General features: G+C 41.0%; 1 protein-coding gene across 8 annotated transcripts in view; it reads right to left on the bottom strand.

Moving 5' to 3' along the window:
* The window catches only part of FBXO16 (F-box protein 16), a 52,095-nt gene that overhangs the window by 10,603 nt on the left and 25,669 nt on the right, over window positions 1-15,823 (bottom strand). For all 8 annotated transcript variants that reach the window (XR_004283128.1, XR_004283129.1, XR_004283130.1 and 5 more), the window contains exons 6-7: window positions 12,613-12,845; window positions 10,187-10,289 (exon numbers count right to left, since the gene is read on the bottom strand). Coding sequence is in view for 4 of the 8 variants with exons in the window: in XM_032332309.1 (XP_032188200.1) it covers window positions 10,187-10,289; window positions 12,613-12,845 (336 nt within the window). In the remaining 4 variants the exon portion in view is untranslated. The remainder of the gene's footprint in view (window positions 1-10,186; window positions 10,290-12,612; window positions 12,846-15,823) is intronic.

The following is a 15,823-nucleotide window of genomic DNA, read 5'->3' as shown; positions in this document are numbered from 1 at the left end:
CAGGGGCCCTCTTACTGTTCTTTTTCTAGATATTTACCCAATAATATCTCCAAGTCTTGTTAGCATGTCTTTAAATGGAAAGACGTAGAAGAGAAATAGAAGGCCATCCTTTATACAACAGAATTCTCCAGGGTTCTGTTCTTGGCCCACTTCCTAGGCAATCAATGCCCACATCTTCAGTTGCTGGATTCTATCTCTCACCCCACTGTCCCTCCTGAGCTCTTGGCTCATAAACTTAACTCTCTTCCGAATGCATATACTTGTGGTTCACAGGTACCTCACACCTAGCATGTCCTGCCTCATTTCCAGTCTCAGTGGTGGGTGGTGTGAGCATGAACACAATTACCCAACCCAGATACCCAGGAGTTACCATTCCTTAACTGGAAGCTGCCCCCCTCTCCAGCCTGTAAGCATGCGGAAGGCAGGGACTGTATCTTGTTATGGTTGTATTCCTAGCATCCACTCTTGCACCTGTAAAATACTTGTGGGATAGATGAATAAACATGCCAGTAATTCCTCCTCTTTCATTTTAGGGCAGCAGCTAAAACCACTTTGCAAGTGGATATTGAATTGGGGATAGAAAACTCCTATCTTCAGGTTGGATGGTCATTGTATTGGGCACAGAGGAGTGAGAATGGGGAGAGGCTATTGAGGCTGAGTGTCCCAAGAAAGAGTAGGACCCTACAGGAGGCAAAGGAAGGCCCAAGAAGGGCTGTCACCCAGGAACAACTTTGGATACCAGCTTGAATATATCCCTGTGTCTGTCACTCTCCAACTGAATTTTATTTTCTGGCTCTCCATGCACATTACTTGCAAAAATTTGCAAACGATCACTGACACAAACAACACCATTGGATAAACCCAGGGATCACATGAGAGAATCGATTAGATAAAAGAATATGTGGATATGGAAAGCAGAGAAATACAGTAACAATAATGATAGCCCCTGTAGGGGCACCTGGGTGGCTCACTGGGTTGGGCCACAGCCTTCAGCTCTGGTCATGATCTTGGAGTCCTCGGATCGAGTCCTGCGTCAGGCTCTCTGCTCGGTGGGGAGCCTGCTTCCCCCTCTCTCTTTGCCTGCCTCTCTGCCTACTTGTGATCTCTATCAAATAAATAAATAAAAATATTTTTTAAAAAAATAATAGCCCCTGTAGTGTGCCAAACACTCTTCTGAAACTATCACCCCACCACCACTCGCAAATATCTGGCTCCTGGGCATTGTGCTAAGTGTCATACATTTATTATTTCTTTTAAAAAAATCTTAATTAATTAATTAATTAATTAATTTTTACTTTTAGGCTCCATGTCCAGTGTGGAGCCCAACGCAGGGCTTGAACGCATGACCAAGATCAAGACCTGAACGGAGATCAAGAGTTGGATGCTTAGCCAATTGAGCCACTCGGGTGATATTTATTATTTCATGTAATCATCTCGAGCCTGTGATATGGTAAAGAACAGTAAAGAAGGTGATAATCTTCATTTTGTAGGAGATCTTACCCTTTTAAAAATTTACCCTCAACACTTCATGACACTCAGTTCAAGAGTAACATGGTAATACTATGTATAAATATGAAATACTGTGTTTGAAAATCCTAAGATCAGAAGTGTTTGTCTGGGCACCTGGGTGGCTCAGTTGGTTAACTGTCTGCCTTCGGCTCAGGTCATGATCCCAGAGTTCTGGGATCGAGCCCCGGAGCAGGGAGCCCGCTTCTCCCCTTCCCTCTGTGGCTCCCCCTGCTTGTTCTCTCTCTCTCTCTCTCTGTGTCAAAAAAAAAAAAAAAAAAAAAGACGTGTTGTTTTAGTCATATAAACACAACTTCAACTAATTTCTATAAATTGTCTCAGCCTAGGATGGGGACTAAGCCATAAGTAAGGGTCATTGGTGGGGATGAAGGCTCAGAGGATAGAAAAGGTGGCTGAGGAGTGCCCACCTAGAGGGGTTTCCTTCTGGGAAGGAAGTCTACAACGAATGACTGCTCATCCTGGCTTCCACTCAGTGCTTGCTTAACCTCTAGGATGGAGCTGCTGCCTGGATTTTTCCATCCAGGATTCTGTGAGGAGGATCCCTGCTGTCCTCTTGTCTGCTTAGGATTCCAGATTGCTGCGCACACCCATGTGGTCCACACTGCTTTGGTCAACACTGTGGAAGGGGTGTTCCCCTGCTCACTCTGCTTCCATGAGACACAGAGGGAAGCTGTTAGGGAGAAATCATCAACAGAGTTTTAAAGAAGACACAGGCCCGTCTTTGCGGTTGGTTTATCTTTTTAAAACCTCGGGGTCAAGCTGTGAGCTGTGGAGGAAGGCTAAGCAACCCCAGGCAGAGTTTGGAAATTTCAAACCAAGACTGTGTGACGGCACCCTTAGGCCTCCCAAGTGAAGTTAGGGATGTGTTGCCAAATGCACACAGGCCATAGAGTTCCGATGGTTATTTGTCAGCAATGATGGTGAACTTGAATTGCAAAACAGCCATGTCTTAGAGAACTGGCTTCTACCGTAGTTTGTGGTGAAAAACTGTATTGTTAAATGTTATACACACACCCATTTACTTATTTATTTATGTATTTATTTAGCAAGCCCTAGGCCCAAAGCTTGAACTCACAACCCTGAGATCAAGAATCCCATGCTCTACGTACTGAGCCAGCTAGGCAGCCCACATACATATATTTTTAAAACCCCAGTAGTAGCAGTGATTAAATCTCTGTCATAACTAATAATACTCCAGAACTCACAAACACGGTTCCTCTCTTCTGGCTGATCCTAAAGAGAAGCCAATTTGTGTCAGATATTTTGTCTGTAACTCTTAAGAGCAGGTAGGCCTTATGTTGCCATCTAAACATTCAGCGAAAGAGAAGCAGGTCAAGTCACTCCTGTTGGAAATGCTAGGGTAATTTATTACGCATAGCATCATACAACAAGAGATAACAAGACAGAACAAGAAAACTATGCTCTCTTAGAGGCAAAGGATAAATGCAAAGACTCTAAGTAGTGGTCCTGCCTGAGAGTTCACTCTGCCCCCAGGATTCTCAGCCATCAGGCCCTTTCTTCTCTTAGGTATCAAAAAGTAACAGCAACCAATATTGTAATTAGCAGGCGATGGAGTACAGGAGGCACGGAATTGGCAGCATGGAGTTCAACACACACTCGCTGTCCAGGAAAGCGTGGGATTATGAAACCTAACAAGGATGAGGAGTGAATGCATGAACTATGGGCAGGCACAAGAGTGTACGGAGACCAAGCAGGAAAATAAAAATATGTGGCTCACACTTCAATATACAGCTATGGATGCAACCATTTTTCATACCTTGGAAAGCACGAGAGAAAGAAAAGACAGAGAAAGATAAAGAAAACTGAGGGGAAGCAAGAGTAAAAGCAAGAAAGAGAAGCTTAAGGGCGCCTGGGTGGCTCAGTGGGTTAAAGCCTCTGCCTTCGGCTCAGGTCATGATCTCAGGGTCCTGGGATGGAGCCCCCGCATCTGGCTCTCTGCTCAGTGCGGAGCCTGCTTCCTCCTTTCTCTCTGCCTACTTGTGATCTCTGTCTGTCAAATAAATAAATAAAATCTAAAAAAAAGAAAGAAAGAAAGAAAGAACGAAAGAAAAGCTTATTCCATAGGCTAGAGCCTCCTGCCCAGCTCCCCACCCCCAACCAACCCCTACCCTGGCTGCCTACAGCTTCTTACCTCCTCTCTCTCCTGTAGCCTCAGGTGCTGACCTCGTGGGATTTTGATCTAGCCCAATGTTATTACCCCCCATACTAGCTACTATTTACCGAATGCTTCTTTGAGCCTGGCACTAACCTAAATGCTTTACAGCCCTCCTCCCAACCCTGTGAGGTTAGTATCATTCCTAACTCCCTTTTTTATAGATGAGGAGACAGAACCTCCGGGTTAATAAATGGCCCAAATCACAATCCTGCAAGGGAGTTATCATTAGTCCCATTTCACAGTTGAAGAAATGGAGGCTCCAAAAGGTTTAGTAACTTATCCCAAGTCACACCATTTAGTTGAAAGAGTGCAAGTCTGTCCGATGGCAAAGCCCACGTTCTTTCTTACTCTGCATTCCAGATGGAATTCTTGGGAATTTCTCTGCCTGAGCTAAAAGATGAAAAGTCTCTCCTATAGAGATTTCTAGTTCTGCACATCCAAACCAAATAGATGCTATAAAACAAATACCTGGGGAAGTAAAGAATTTGAAAGAAATCTACTAAAGATCGCCCACAGGAAACCAAGCGTACATTTGTTTCATAAATAATCTTGTTAGAATCGACTGTATTTTCTAAAGCTCCAAGAAAAAGATAGACAGAAACCAGTTTTGATTGATTGATCATCAGTATGATAAATTCTTTCTGGTATTCTATGTAAAGTCACATTAACCACAGCTGTGTCCCTCAGGTATCAGAAGAGATCAGGGAGAGGACAGGAAGGGACTGTGGGGTCCCACAAATCCAGACTGTAGCCTGGAATGGACTTTTAAGATATTGTAATCCCAACTCTCATTTCTTTCTTCTTCTTCTTCTTCTTTTTTAAAGATAGAGGCACACACAGAAAGAGAGAACACAAGCAGGGAGAGTGGGAGAAGGAGAAGCAGGCTTCCCGTTGAGCAGGGAGCCCAATGTGTGGGGCTTGATCGCAGGAACCTGGGATCATGACCTGAGCCAAAGGCAGTCACTTAACCAACTGAGCCATCCAGGTGCCCCGCAACTCTCACTTCATAAATGGGAAAATGAAGAATTATAGGTGGAGTGACTGCTAGTTAATTGTAGAGCAGAGGCCAGAACTCTGGGTTGCCCGATTCTTTTTTTTTTTTTTTTTTAAGATTTTATTTATTTATTTGACAGTAGATCACAAGTAGGCAGAGAGCAGGCAGAGAGAGGAAGGGAAGCAGGCTCCCTGCTGAGCAGAGAGCCCGATGCGGGGCTCGACCCCACCACGACCGGAGCCGAAAGCAGAGGCTTTAACCCACTGAGTCACCCAGGTGCCCCAGGTGCCCGATTCTTTTTTTTTTTTTTTTTTTAATATTTATTTATTTGACCGACAGAGATCACAAGGAGGCAGAAAGGCAGGCAGAGAGAGAGGAGGAAGCAGGCTCCCTGCTGAGCAGAGAGCCCGACTCAGGGCTTAGATCCCAGGACCTCTTTAAAAAAGAAGAAGAAGACGACGACGAAGAAGAAAGAAATGAGAGTTGGGATTACAATATCTTAAAAGTCCATTCCAGGCTACAGTCTGGATTTGTGGGACCCCACAGTCCCTTCCTGTCCTCTCCCTGACCCGAGCCGAAGGCAGAGGCTTTAACCCACTGAGCCACCCAGGTGCCCCAGGTGCCCGATTCTTAAACCAAGTTCTTCCCATGACAAAAATCAGGTATCACTTTGGGGCACATTCTTTTTTCCTCCTCTTCTGACTCAGAGAGGGGAAAAAAGAAAAAGGTGAGAAAGCTTGCAGAAGCATTTAAAAAACCAGAGCACTAAGAATCAAGTTATCTTGGAAGGTGTTGAAGAAGGTTAAGTGCAGAGGCTGGAATTCACAGAGCACAGAAAAAGGTAAGGTCTTATCAAAAGAAGTTAGAGCAGGGGCACCTGGGTGACTCAGTTAAGCCTCTGCCTTTGGCTCAGGTCATGATCCCAGGGTCCTGGGAGCGCCTCTCTGCCTACTGAGTATTCATGATCTCTGTCTATCAAATAAATAAAATCTTAAAAAAAAAAAAAAACAGTGAAAGTAAACAGGCAATCTGAGACTTTTGTTACTTGTATTTAGGTAAATGTGAAAAGGCAAGCTTTTTGACATCTGAGGCCAAATCAGAACCTAGAAAGTGATGACTTCTCCTCTCCAAGTAACAGCTGAATGTGAGATAAAGGGATTTCAGGTTGGGGCACCTGGGTGGCTCAGTGGGTTAAAGCCTCTGCCTTTGGCTCTGGTCATGATCCCAGGGTCCTGGGATCAAGCTCCGCATCGGGCTCTCTGCTTGGTGGGGAGCCTGCTTCCTCCTCTCTCTCTCTGCCTGCCTCTCTGCCTACTTGTGATCTCTGTCAAATAAATAAGTAAAATCTTTAAAAAAAAGAAAAGGGATTTCAGGTTTTATACTTAACTTGGTAGGAAGAAGAAAAAAGGAAAAATTATAGGAAACAAGATGTCGGCTGGGGTCCTCAGAATGTACCTCCACGGCCCAGGAAGTCCAAAGCCCACCCTTGGGTTTTTATGAATGGTCCTGGAGAATTTTGTTTTTCTGGACTTCAAGACTTTTGAGATCTTGCTTTCATGTGGAAATTGAGAATTTACTGTAGAGATGGAAGGCAGGGTTGACACCCAAGCAACAGCAAATAAATTCAATCGGAATGGATCCTGGCCCTGCTCCCCTACCTGCCTGAGCTTCTCTCCTGGCTCGCTCTCTCTCTACCACCTCTCTGCTGTGCCCCCCACCCCCTTCCCATGCAGTAGCAGAAACAACAAACTTCCTCTAATCTCCTGCAGAGCAGGTTTTCACCCCTCTCTCCAGGTGTCTGTAGCATCCAAGCCCTCAAGGTGGCATCCCTCCCCACAAACTCATCAAGGAGGCTTTCCCCCAAGGAGACAGCTCAATCCTTCCCCTTCCCGAACAGGCACTTCAGGTCTGGCTGTTAAGATTTAAAACAAAACAAAACAAAACAAAAAAAAACACGTCTTTATACATGACAGGAAAATTTCTGAAGTTTAATAACAATAGCAGTACTCACTGTACTGTGGTAGTGTTGCTATTTTTTGTTTTGTTCGGTATGGAATTTTATTATCATAACTAATTGTAACGGACATTTCTTAATATTTATCTAATTTTTAATAATTGGTCTTCAAAATCAGAAAGCATTAGTGATCAGATCTAGGCTTTCTTTGCATCTTCTATCAGTGATTCCCATCAAAGGTGGGTAAATGAAGCAGCTGTAAAGAGGCAGCTTTAGAATTGAAAGCCTTGGGGCACCTGGGTGGCTCGTTGGGGTTAAAGCATCTGCCTTTGGCTCAGGTCATGATCCCAGGGTCCTGGGATCAAGTCCCACATTGGGCTCTATGTTTGGCGGGGAGCTTGCTCCCTCCTCTCTCTCTGTCTACTTGTGATCTCTCTCTGTCAAATAAATAAATTAAAAAAAAAAAAAAAAAAAAGAATTGAAAGCCTTAAGAGGAAACCAGGTGCCCTTTGGGTCTTGAAAACTCAAGGCCATTAAATAATAGAAAACATCACAAGCTCACTATTTGGGTTCAAAATTGTTTCCCTAAGCAGGTTTTTCTTTTTGGAGGCGTCACTCATATTTGAAAGCTGTAAGTCATGGTAGGCAAAAAGTGAATTAGGTGGGTCTCACTGGCCCGATAGCCACAGTCCTGGAGAGATGGCTCAAGGGATATTCTCTGTACTCTTAACTCTCCTGTACTTTTTTTCTGTTCCAATCCTTCCACTTTACAAAGCTCTGCCTTCTCCAAGCTCCCAAATATTTTTTCCTTACAGGGGAAAGGAATGCTCAGTGTTCAGGCCTCAGAGACCTTCGAGCAGCTTTGTCTGTCTGTCCTTCTTATCCTTACCTCTATCATGTGCTCGCCTGAGTGCTGCCTGCTCACCTGTTTCCCTAGTTCCTCTTGAAACCTTCAGGCGTATGCATATCTAAATGATGTGAGAACTTTCCATCGAACGAACAGAGGGTTCTCTCCGTTGCAACTGTACCGGGCTGTGTCCACCACCCTCTCTCTCTACAGTGGCAATTCTCAAGAGTTTTACTCCCTTCTCTCCTTCTGTCCTCTAACTGCCTTTCCTCAAAGCCTGTTTCTTCTTCTTTCAGATCCCCACATCCAGCATTTCCAAATTTTCACCACCACCTTGTATCACTGAGAAGGTTGCTTATTTCCTCTGAGTTGGGTGGCCCACAGTGAGGGCAAACTGCCACCATGTGAAGACTGGGCCTGAGCCACTCGTGGCCCACCCAACAGGGCCAGGCTTGTCACAAGGCAGCAATACCGACAGAAGGATCCTAGCGCACTTCTGGAGGCTTCAATTATGCTATATGCTCCTGATCCAAACCGCTAAGCATAAATAGTGATGATAATTAGTATATTTACATAAACAACCCCAGTAGATCAATCCAAGTGCACACTTCATTTTATTAATGGGTTCATTGTTCTCCATCATTGTTTAATTTGCTCCAGTTTCCCTTCCAGCCTTACTGAGCACAACTTTTAAAGTTTAGAAATATAAGGAATTTTTTTTAACTTAAGCAAGCCCTTCTAAGTGTGTGACAGATGGTTAATATCAAAAGCCCCTGGGGAAGGCTTCTGTTTAGCCTTTGATTTTGTTTTGTGTTCTCAGCCAGAGAAATGTTTGACTGTGCTGATAATTTGTAAGCATACATCAACCATCAACTTTTATCGTCCTTTAAATTCCCAGCTCTCCCCTGGATTTCTCTGCTACTCCTGGCCTAATAGGGGCCAGGAAATCAGGCAGAAGCATGCCTAAATGGCCCGTGTGATAAGCCTCATAAAGTTATTCTGCTCAATTAATGGTTTTCACTGACAATTTTACTGCTCTGTTTTAAGCAGCTCCATTCCCTTGGGCATCTGTACATATGTCTATGATAAGCCTCATCCAGTCCAACAAAATTGGCCCCTCAGAATACAGACTGCCCTATTTTTAAAAAAGCTCATTTTTTAAAAAGCTCTCTTTTTTTGGAAACATAACACTTGAAAATACATTTAAACAGAAAGTAATAGAGCTTTAAAGCTGAGCTATAACAGTGATTTATTCATGAGTACATACTTATTCCTCTCCCAACTGACATCCATTTTATATTAATTTTCCTTGAGTGTGTATCCTCAGCTTCTTTCTAGATCTTCACTACCGAAACGACCTCTTTATTCCACCCTTACTCCTGTCTACTTTGCTCCAAAGACTCCCCTATGGGCTGAGAGGGAGCCCCCTGCAGGTACAGAATCACAATCTGGAAAACTCCGCCATGAAATAATAATGCTCCCCAGTCACCGACTTTATGAGGTAGTCGGTAAGCTTTTTTTTTTTTTAATTAAGGTAAGACAAGTTCCTCACTCATTTTTTCTGCAGTGACTTGAAATGAGCTTTTATAGTCATGCTCCACTGGTAGCAGCACAGCGAAGGAAGGTACACCTTTTCTTTCTCAGGTAAGTGGAACCTGCACTCTAGAGGTAAGTTTTGTTTTTTTAAGATTTTATTTATTTATTTGAGAGAGAGGGAGTGAGTGAGAGAGAGAGCATGAGCAGGGGGAGGGGGAGGGAGAAGCCGACTCCCTGCTGAGCAGGGAGCCCGATACAGGGATGCAGCACTCAATCTGAGGACCCCGGGATCGTGACCTGTGCCGAAGATAGGCACTTAACCCACTGAGACACCCAGGTGTCCCTATAGGTAAGTAATTTATATAAAGAAATTTCTATAGCCTATCCTTCCCCCCACCCCTAAAGACTCATAGCAGAAGAAAGAACCAATGATAACAATGTACCCATTATATTATCTACTTTTCAGAGCAGATCCATACACTTCAGTTCATCCAGTTTTTGTTTTTGTTTTTTTAACAGATAAGAGAAGTAGAGACTTAGAGTCTCATGGGAATAAAAGGGAGTGCATAAGGAATATAGTCACTGATATTATGATAGTGTTGTGTGGTGACAGATGGTAGCTACACCTGAGGTGAGCACAGCATAATGTCTAGAGATGAGGAATCACGACGTCATGCACCTGAAACCAATGTAACACTGTGTGTCAACTATACTGAAATAAAAAATTTAAAAAAAAATAGAGGCTTAGAGGGGCACCTGGGTGTCTCAGTGGGTTAAAGCCTCTGCCTTCTGCTTGGGTCATGGTCCCAGGGTCCTGGGATTGAGCCTTGCATCGGGCTCTCTGCTCAGCAGGGAACCTGCTTCCCTTCCTCTCTCTCTGCCTGCCTCTCTGCCTACTTGTGATCTCTCTCTCTGTGTCAAATAAATACATAAAATATTTTTTAAAAAATTAAAAATAGAGACTTAGAGAAATTAAGTAAAGGATGCCTTCAAGGTCACACAGCTTGTCAGTCAGAGACCAGAATTTAAAACGACCACTTGATGATTCTTGTTAAAAAACAACAACAACAAATTTCATTTCACAAATAGAATTAGCAATCCAGCAATTTTCATAAACGTTATGGTGTGGAAGCTTTTATAAGCAATACTTACCAGTGACTGTGCTTTTCTTAGCTTAGATCTGTCCTGCAATTTATGTTTCTTATCATGTGATTGTCGGCTGAAATCTGGATTCATTTCATGTCTTTTCCTCCTCCTGTAAATCAGAAATCATTGGAACATTAGAATCATTTTAAATTTACACATCTATTTGTCTGTTGGACTTTGTTGTTCCTGTGATTTAAATGATTGTTTTCACTCAACTGAAAATGAGCCAAATGTAGAGCACTAAAGAACTGGTTGAATCAACTCTGGCCCATCCACACAATGGAGCACTATGAGCTATAAAAAGGAAAGCAGGGTATTTCTACATCCAACCATGGGGTGATATATTGTTATATCCAGGATATATTGTTGTATATGACATATATATAACAATAACATATCCAGGGGGGCGCCTGGGTGGCTCAGTGGGTTAAAGCCTCTGCCTTCGGCTCAGGTCATGGTCTCAGAGTCCTGGGATCGAGCCCCGCATCAGGCTCTCTGCTCAGCGGGGAGCCTGCTTCCTCCTCTCTCTCTGCCTGCCTCTCTGCCTACTTGAATCTCTGCCTTTCAAATAAAATAAATAAAATCTTAAAAAAAAAAAAATTAAAAAAAAAAAAAAACATGTCCAGGATATATTGTTATATGAAAAAAAGGTGAATAAAATGGTATGTTGTGTACCACCATTTATTCCAGAAACAGATGTGTGTATTTGCTTAAAATTTTGTTAAATAGAAGGACTATACCATAACAACTTAAAAAATGGTTACCTATAAGTAGGCTTCCCATGTGATCCAATCAAGAACAAAGAACAACATGGAGGGGTAGGAACAGAAGCTAGACTCTCCAAATATACTTTGTTTTATATATTTGACTTTAGAACATTCTCAATGTTTCTCAAAATCATAAAATAAGACAAAGGAAGGAAATCCCTAAAATCTAAGAACAAAATGAAAGAAATAATCTTGTCTCTGGAGTTGGTAGCATTACTACACATGGAGGAATTACTTCATGAGACTTGAAACACAGTATTTGTCTGAATAGTCTTAGTAGAATATGTCCTAATGACAAAAACACTGGCAAAGAAATCTTAAACTGTTTTTAGTAATCCTATTGTTTGAATTAATATTAGTATTGGTTTTCTAAAACTATCATATATATTTGGATAAGGTAGGAATCAGCAGACTAGAACCCAGAGGCCAACTTGGCCCAATGCCTGTTTTTGTGAATAAAGCTAAATTGGGACATCATCATGCTTATTGTTTGCATATTGTTTTGGCTGTTTTCAGGCTACAATCGCAGAGTTGAGCAGTTGTGACAGAGACATATCCCGTAAAGCCTAACGTATATATTTTTGTCTGGCGCTCTCTAAAAAAGTTTGCCTGTAGTAATGGATCTAGGCCATGGTCTTCAATAGCCACTAACATCACAAAAAAAGGAGACAACCAGAAATAATGTGCCTTATGATGGAAGTACATGATCTTATATACTCAAGGCTCTAGATCTGACCATGCGTATGGCCAAGTATAGGAGACAGGGAACATGTTAGGCTGCATGTTGGGAGTGCAATCAGCAAAATTCAGAATGTGAAAAGCTCTGTAGGATACATGACCTGATTTCTGTAACAAACAAATTGCAAGGGGGAAAAAAAAGAGGTAGGCCTATAGATCCAAAAAAGTTTTTTTTTTAAGATTTTATTTATTTATTTGATAGAGAGCACAAGCAGGAGGCAAAGGGAGAAGCAGATTCCCCACTGAGCAAGGAGCCTGGTGTGGGACTCTATCCCAGGACCCTGAGATCAGGACCTGAGCTGAATGCAGATGAGTAACTGACTGAGCTACCCAGATGACCCAGCAGATTTGTTTTAATAATGAAATGAGTTAGCAGTTTTGAAATTATTTTCAGAATTTGTAAGTAAATATATACTGTTTGTGTATATGTGTATACTTTATAATATATATATTATATTATGTACACACATATTACATATACAAATGTATATTATATATACATATGTATACAATTTGTATGCAAGTTATATATGTATATATCTATTTTGATTATGTATTATATGTACATATATAATTTGTATAAATAAACATGAGAACCAAGGTTCTCCTTGACAGAGAAGGGAGGTGAAAATATGAAAAAGGAAAAGACCAGAATGAACTCTGTGGGGCTAGACTGAAATCTGAAGTCCTAACTATTAAAAGGAGCTGTAATGTTAAATCATTATAGCTACAAAATGCAAACAGATCCTGATGAACAGGGTAAATTTACCAATAATGGTTCCTTTACCTTCCAATGATGTTTTGCTTCTATGTATTGAAAAGCATTTGTATTTCACAGGAAATTCTATTTTCCTCTTTTCATATACCTAAGTGCCAGCAAATTGTTTCCAACGGCAAGTAAATAGAGAAGAGCATAGAGCTTCTCACCCTTGCCAGATTTGCTCACTGGGGTCACAGTTGTCCAGGTAATTGAAGCGAATGATATCAGTTGGATGCTTGTCAGATGATCTCCAGGGTGGGAGCTCTTTCTCCTTTGGGTGGGTTTTCTTTCTCAAAGAGGAAGACGACCTGAAAGCTGACGCAGGGGACTGCTTTTCCTCTGCAGGACTGCTTGTAACTGACTGAACGTCGGCAACGGCAAACCCATCTTTTGGAGGTGTCTAGAAGAATAAAATCAATTATTTTGTAATAATTACAATAAAAAAATCATCATATCATCATCATTATATCTTTGTCATCATCTTCGCCACGACTGCAATGATAATGGTGACAATAATTACAGCAGCCACAAACCCAGGAGTCTTGTAAGTGCCAGGTACTGTCTCAGGAAGTCTTCATGCATTATTTTATTGAACCTTCATTATAACTGTAAAAGGGAATACTTACTACTCCCACTTTACAGAAGAGGAAACTGAAGACGGGAAAAGCCAATGAACTCACCTACTACTACGTTAAATGGTAAGACCGAGGGTCAGAATGTGAATCTAGGACTGTCTTACTTCAAGTCCTAGCTCTAACCCTGTCTATCCTGGACTGCCACCTCGTCTACCACATCATTGTGTAAGTTTTCCACAACTGCAGTTAATTAACTCAATAAAACATATACATTCCAAAAAATAGTACTCCATGCTTAATTATCTGTAGAACATAGGGACAACTTTGACGTATACACAGGTAGACTGTAGATTTTATCAGTTATCAGTTTATCTTAACTGCTCTCAAAGAATACTTTGGCTTTAATTTCCCAAATGGAAAGTCTATTTTCGTGTGTGAAATTCATAAGGTTTTTATGTGGTTGTAACCTAAGGGAAGCGGTAATGGTATGTAGAGAAGCCATTAAAGGCTTAATTTTTGTTCTTTAAGAGATTAGGGAAGCTTTGCATGGTAAATTGGTTTGCTTGAATTGTTTGTGACAATTAAGAAATTCCCCAAACCCTTCAAGCAGAATCAGTTTCTTATCCTTGTTTCAACTGTTCTTTGTATACATTTCTGTTACAGAATAGCACTTAGTACTCAGTGCTGTAATTATGTATTTGTCTATGTCTAAGGTCACTAGACTCCACTTCTTGAAAGCAGCGTTAGGATCATTATACTGAGTACCTAGCACATAACCATATTTATTAAATATTTACTGATTTAATGGATGATTGTAGTTTAGTAACTAATTAAAACATTTTCTTTATATAATTGATAGCTCATTATTGGTTTGGTATTTAATATTTTGTTCAGGTCTCATTTAGAATGGACATTCATTCCAATTCTGAGCATAGATTGAACAAAGACTTTGCTGAAGAAGGTCTAGTTTAATACTACTGAGAATAAATAGTATATGATAATAAAAAACTTCAGGGGGAAAATTTTAGGTATACTTGCTAGTTATTATATGTAAGTAAACATTATTTAGTCTGAAAAGTAACAGAATGCTTGACACTTTAACAAAACAGGATATAATGAAAACTGATGACTTTTCTGTATTAAACAAAATTTTTGTTCACTTCATCTAAAGTCTTTGAGAATTTTTAGAATCATGAATGATGTCGAACTTTTGTTAACTGCTTTTTTCTGCATATATTGAAATGACCATACATCTTTTCTTTTCTATTCTGTGAATTTCATTGGTTAATTTTTTAATATTATGCCAACCTTACTCTCCATGGATACTTCCCACTTGGTCATCATGAATTATTCTTTCTTTGTATAGAACTTGATTTAATATGCTAATATTTTAAAAAGATTTTTATGTGTGTTCATGAGGGATATTAATCTGTGGTTTTGTTTTGTTTTCTTATTAAGGGTCTATCTTGTTTTGGTATAAAGGTAATGAGTTGGGAAGTGTTCCCTCATCTTCCATATTATTTTTTTTTAAGATTTTATTTATTTATTTGATAGACAGAGACCACAAGTGGACAGAGAGGCAGGCAGAGACAGAGAGAGGGGGAAGCAGGCTCCCCACAGAGCAGAGAGCCCAATGTGGGGCTCGATCCCAGAATCCTGGGATCATGACCTGAGCCGAAGGCAAAGGCTTTAACCCACTGAGCCACCAGGCGCCCCTCATCTTCCATATTATGAAAGAGTTTATGTATAATTGATATTTCTTCCTTATGTGTGTGACAGAATTCGCTAATGAAGCTATCTGGGGGTACCTGGGTGGCTCAGTGGGTTAAAGCCTCTGCCTTCTGCTCAGGTCATGATCCCAGGGTCCTGGCATCGAGCCCCACATCGGGCTCTCTGCTCAGCGGGGAGCCTGCTTCCTCCTCTCTCTCTCTCTTCCCCCGCCTGCCTCTCTGCCTGCTTGTGATCTCTGTCAAATAAATAAATAAAATATTTTTTAAAAAAAGAAGCTATCTGGGTCTGGAGTTTTGTGGAAAATTATGAATTTTTTATTATTTTTTTAAGATTTTATTTTTTTATTTGAGAGAGAGAGAGAGAATGAGAGAGGAGAAGGTCAGGGGCAGAAGCAGACTCCCCATGGAGCTGGCAGCCCGATGTGGGACTCGATCCTGGGACTCTGGGATCATGACCCGAGCCGAAGGCAGTTGCTTAAAGAACTGAGCCACCCAGGTAGCCGTGAATTCGATTTTTAAATTGATTAAGATTTATTCATGTTTTCTATTTTCTAGTGAAACTGTTTTCCTAATCTGCATTTTTCGAGAATTGTCCATTTCATCTAGGTATTTGAATTTAGTGACATAGACTTGTTCATAAAGCTCTCTCATTATTCTTCTTATTTACAGGATCTGCAGTGATGCCCCTCTTTCATTCCTGTCACTAGTAATTTATATTTTCTCTCTTTTTTCCTTCAAAACCCTATCTAGCAACTTGGGAATTTTATTTAAGTTTTCAAAGAAGGAGGTTTGGTTTCACTGATTCTCTCTATTATTTGTTCAAATTTCATTGACTTTAGCTCTTTATTATTTCTTCTATCTACTTTGGGTTCAACTTCCTCTTCTTTCTGTAGATGAAGTCTTTTTGAAATTATGCTGTTATAGCATAGCCTGATAGATAGTTATAAAGATCATTCTTGTCCAGTCCTCTCATTTTAAGGTTGGGGAAACTAATATTAACCACAACCACTTGATCATAAAATGCTTTCAAAAGCTCTGCTGGAGCACATGCTAAGTACAGGGTATTGAGGGAA

This window comes from Mustela erminea, chromosome 2, assembly GCF_009829155.1.
Source record: "Mustela erminea isolate mMusErm1 chromosome 2, mMusErm1.Pri, whole genome shotgun sequence".
Lineage (NCBI taxonomy): Eukaryota > Metazoa > Chordata > Mammalia > Carnivora > Mustelidae > Mustela > Mustela erminea.
This window is presented reverse-complemented; position numbering and strand designations above follow the sequence as displayed.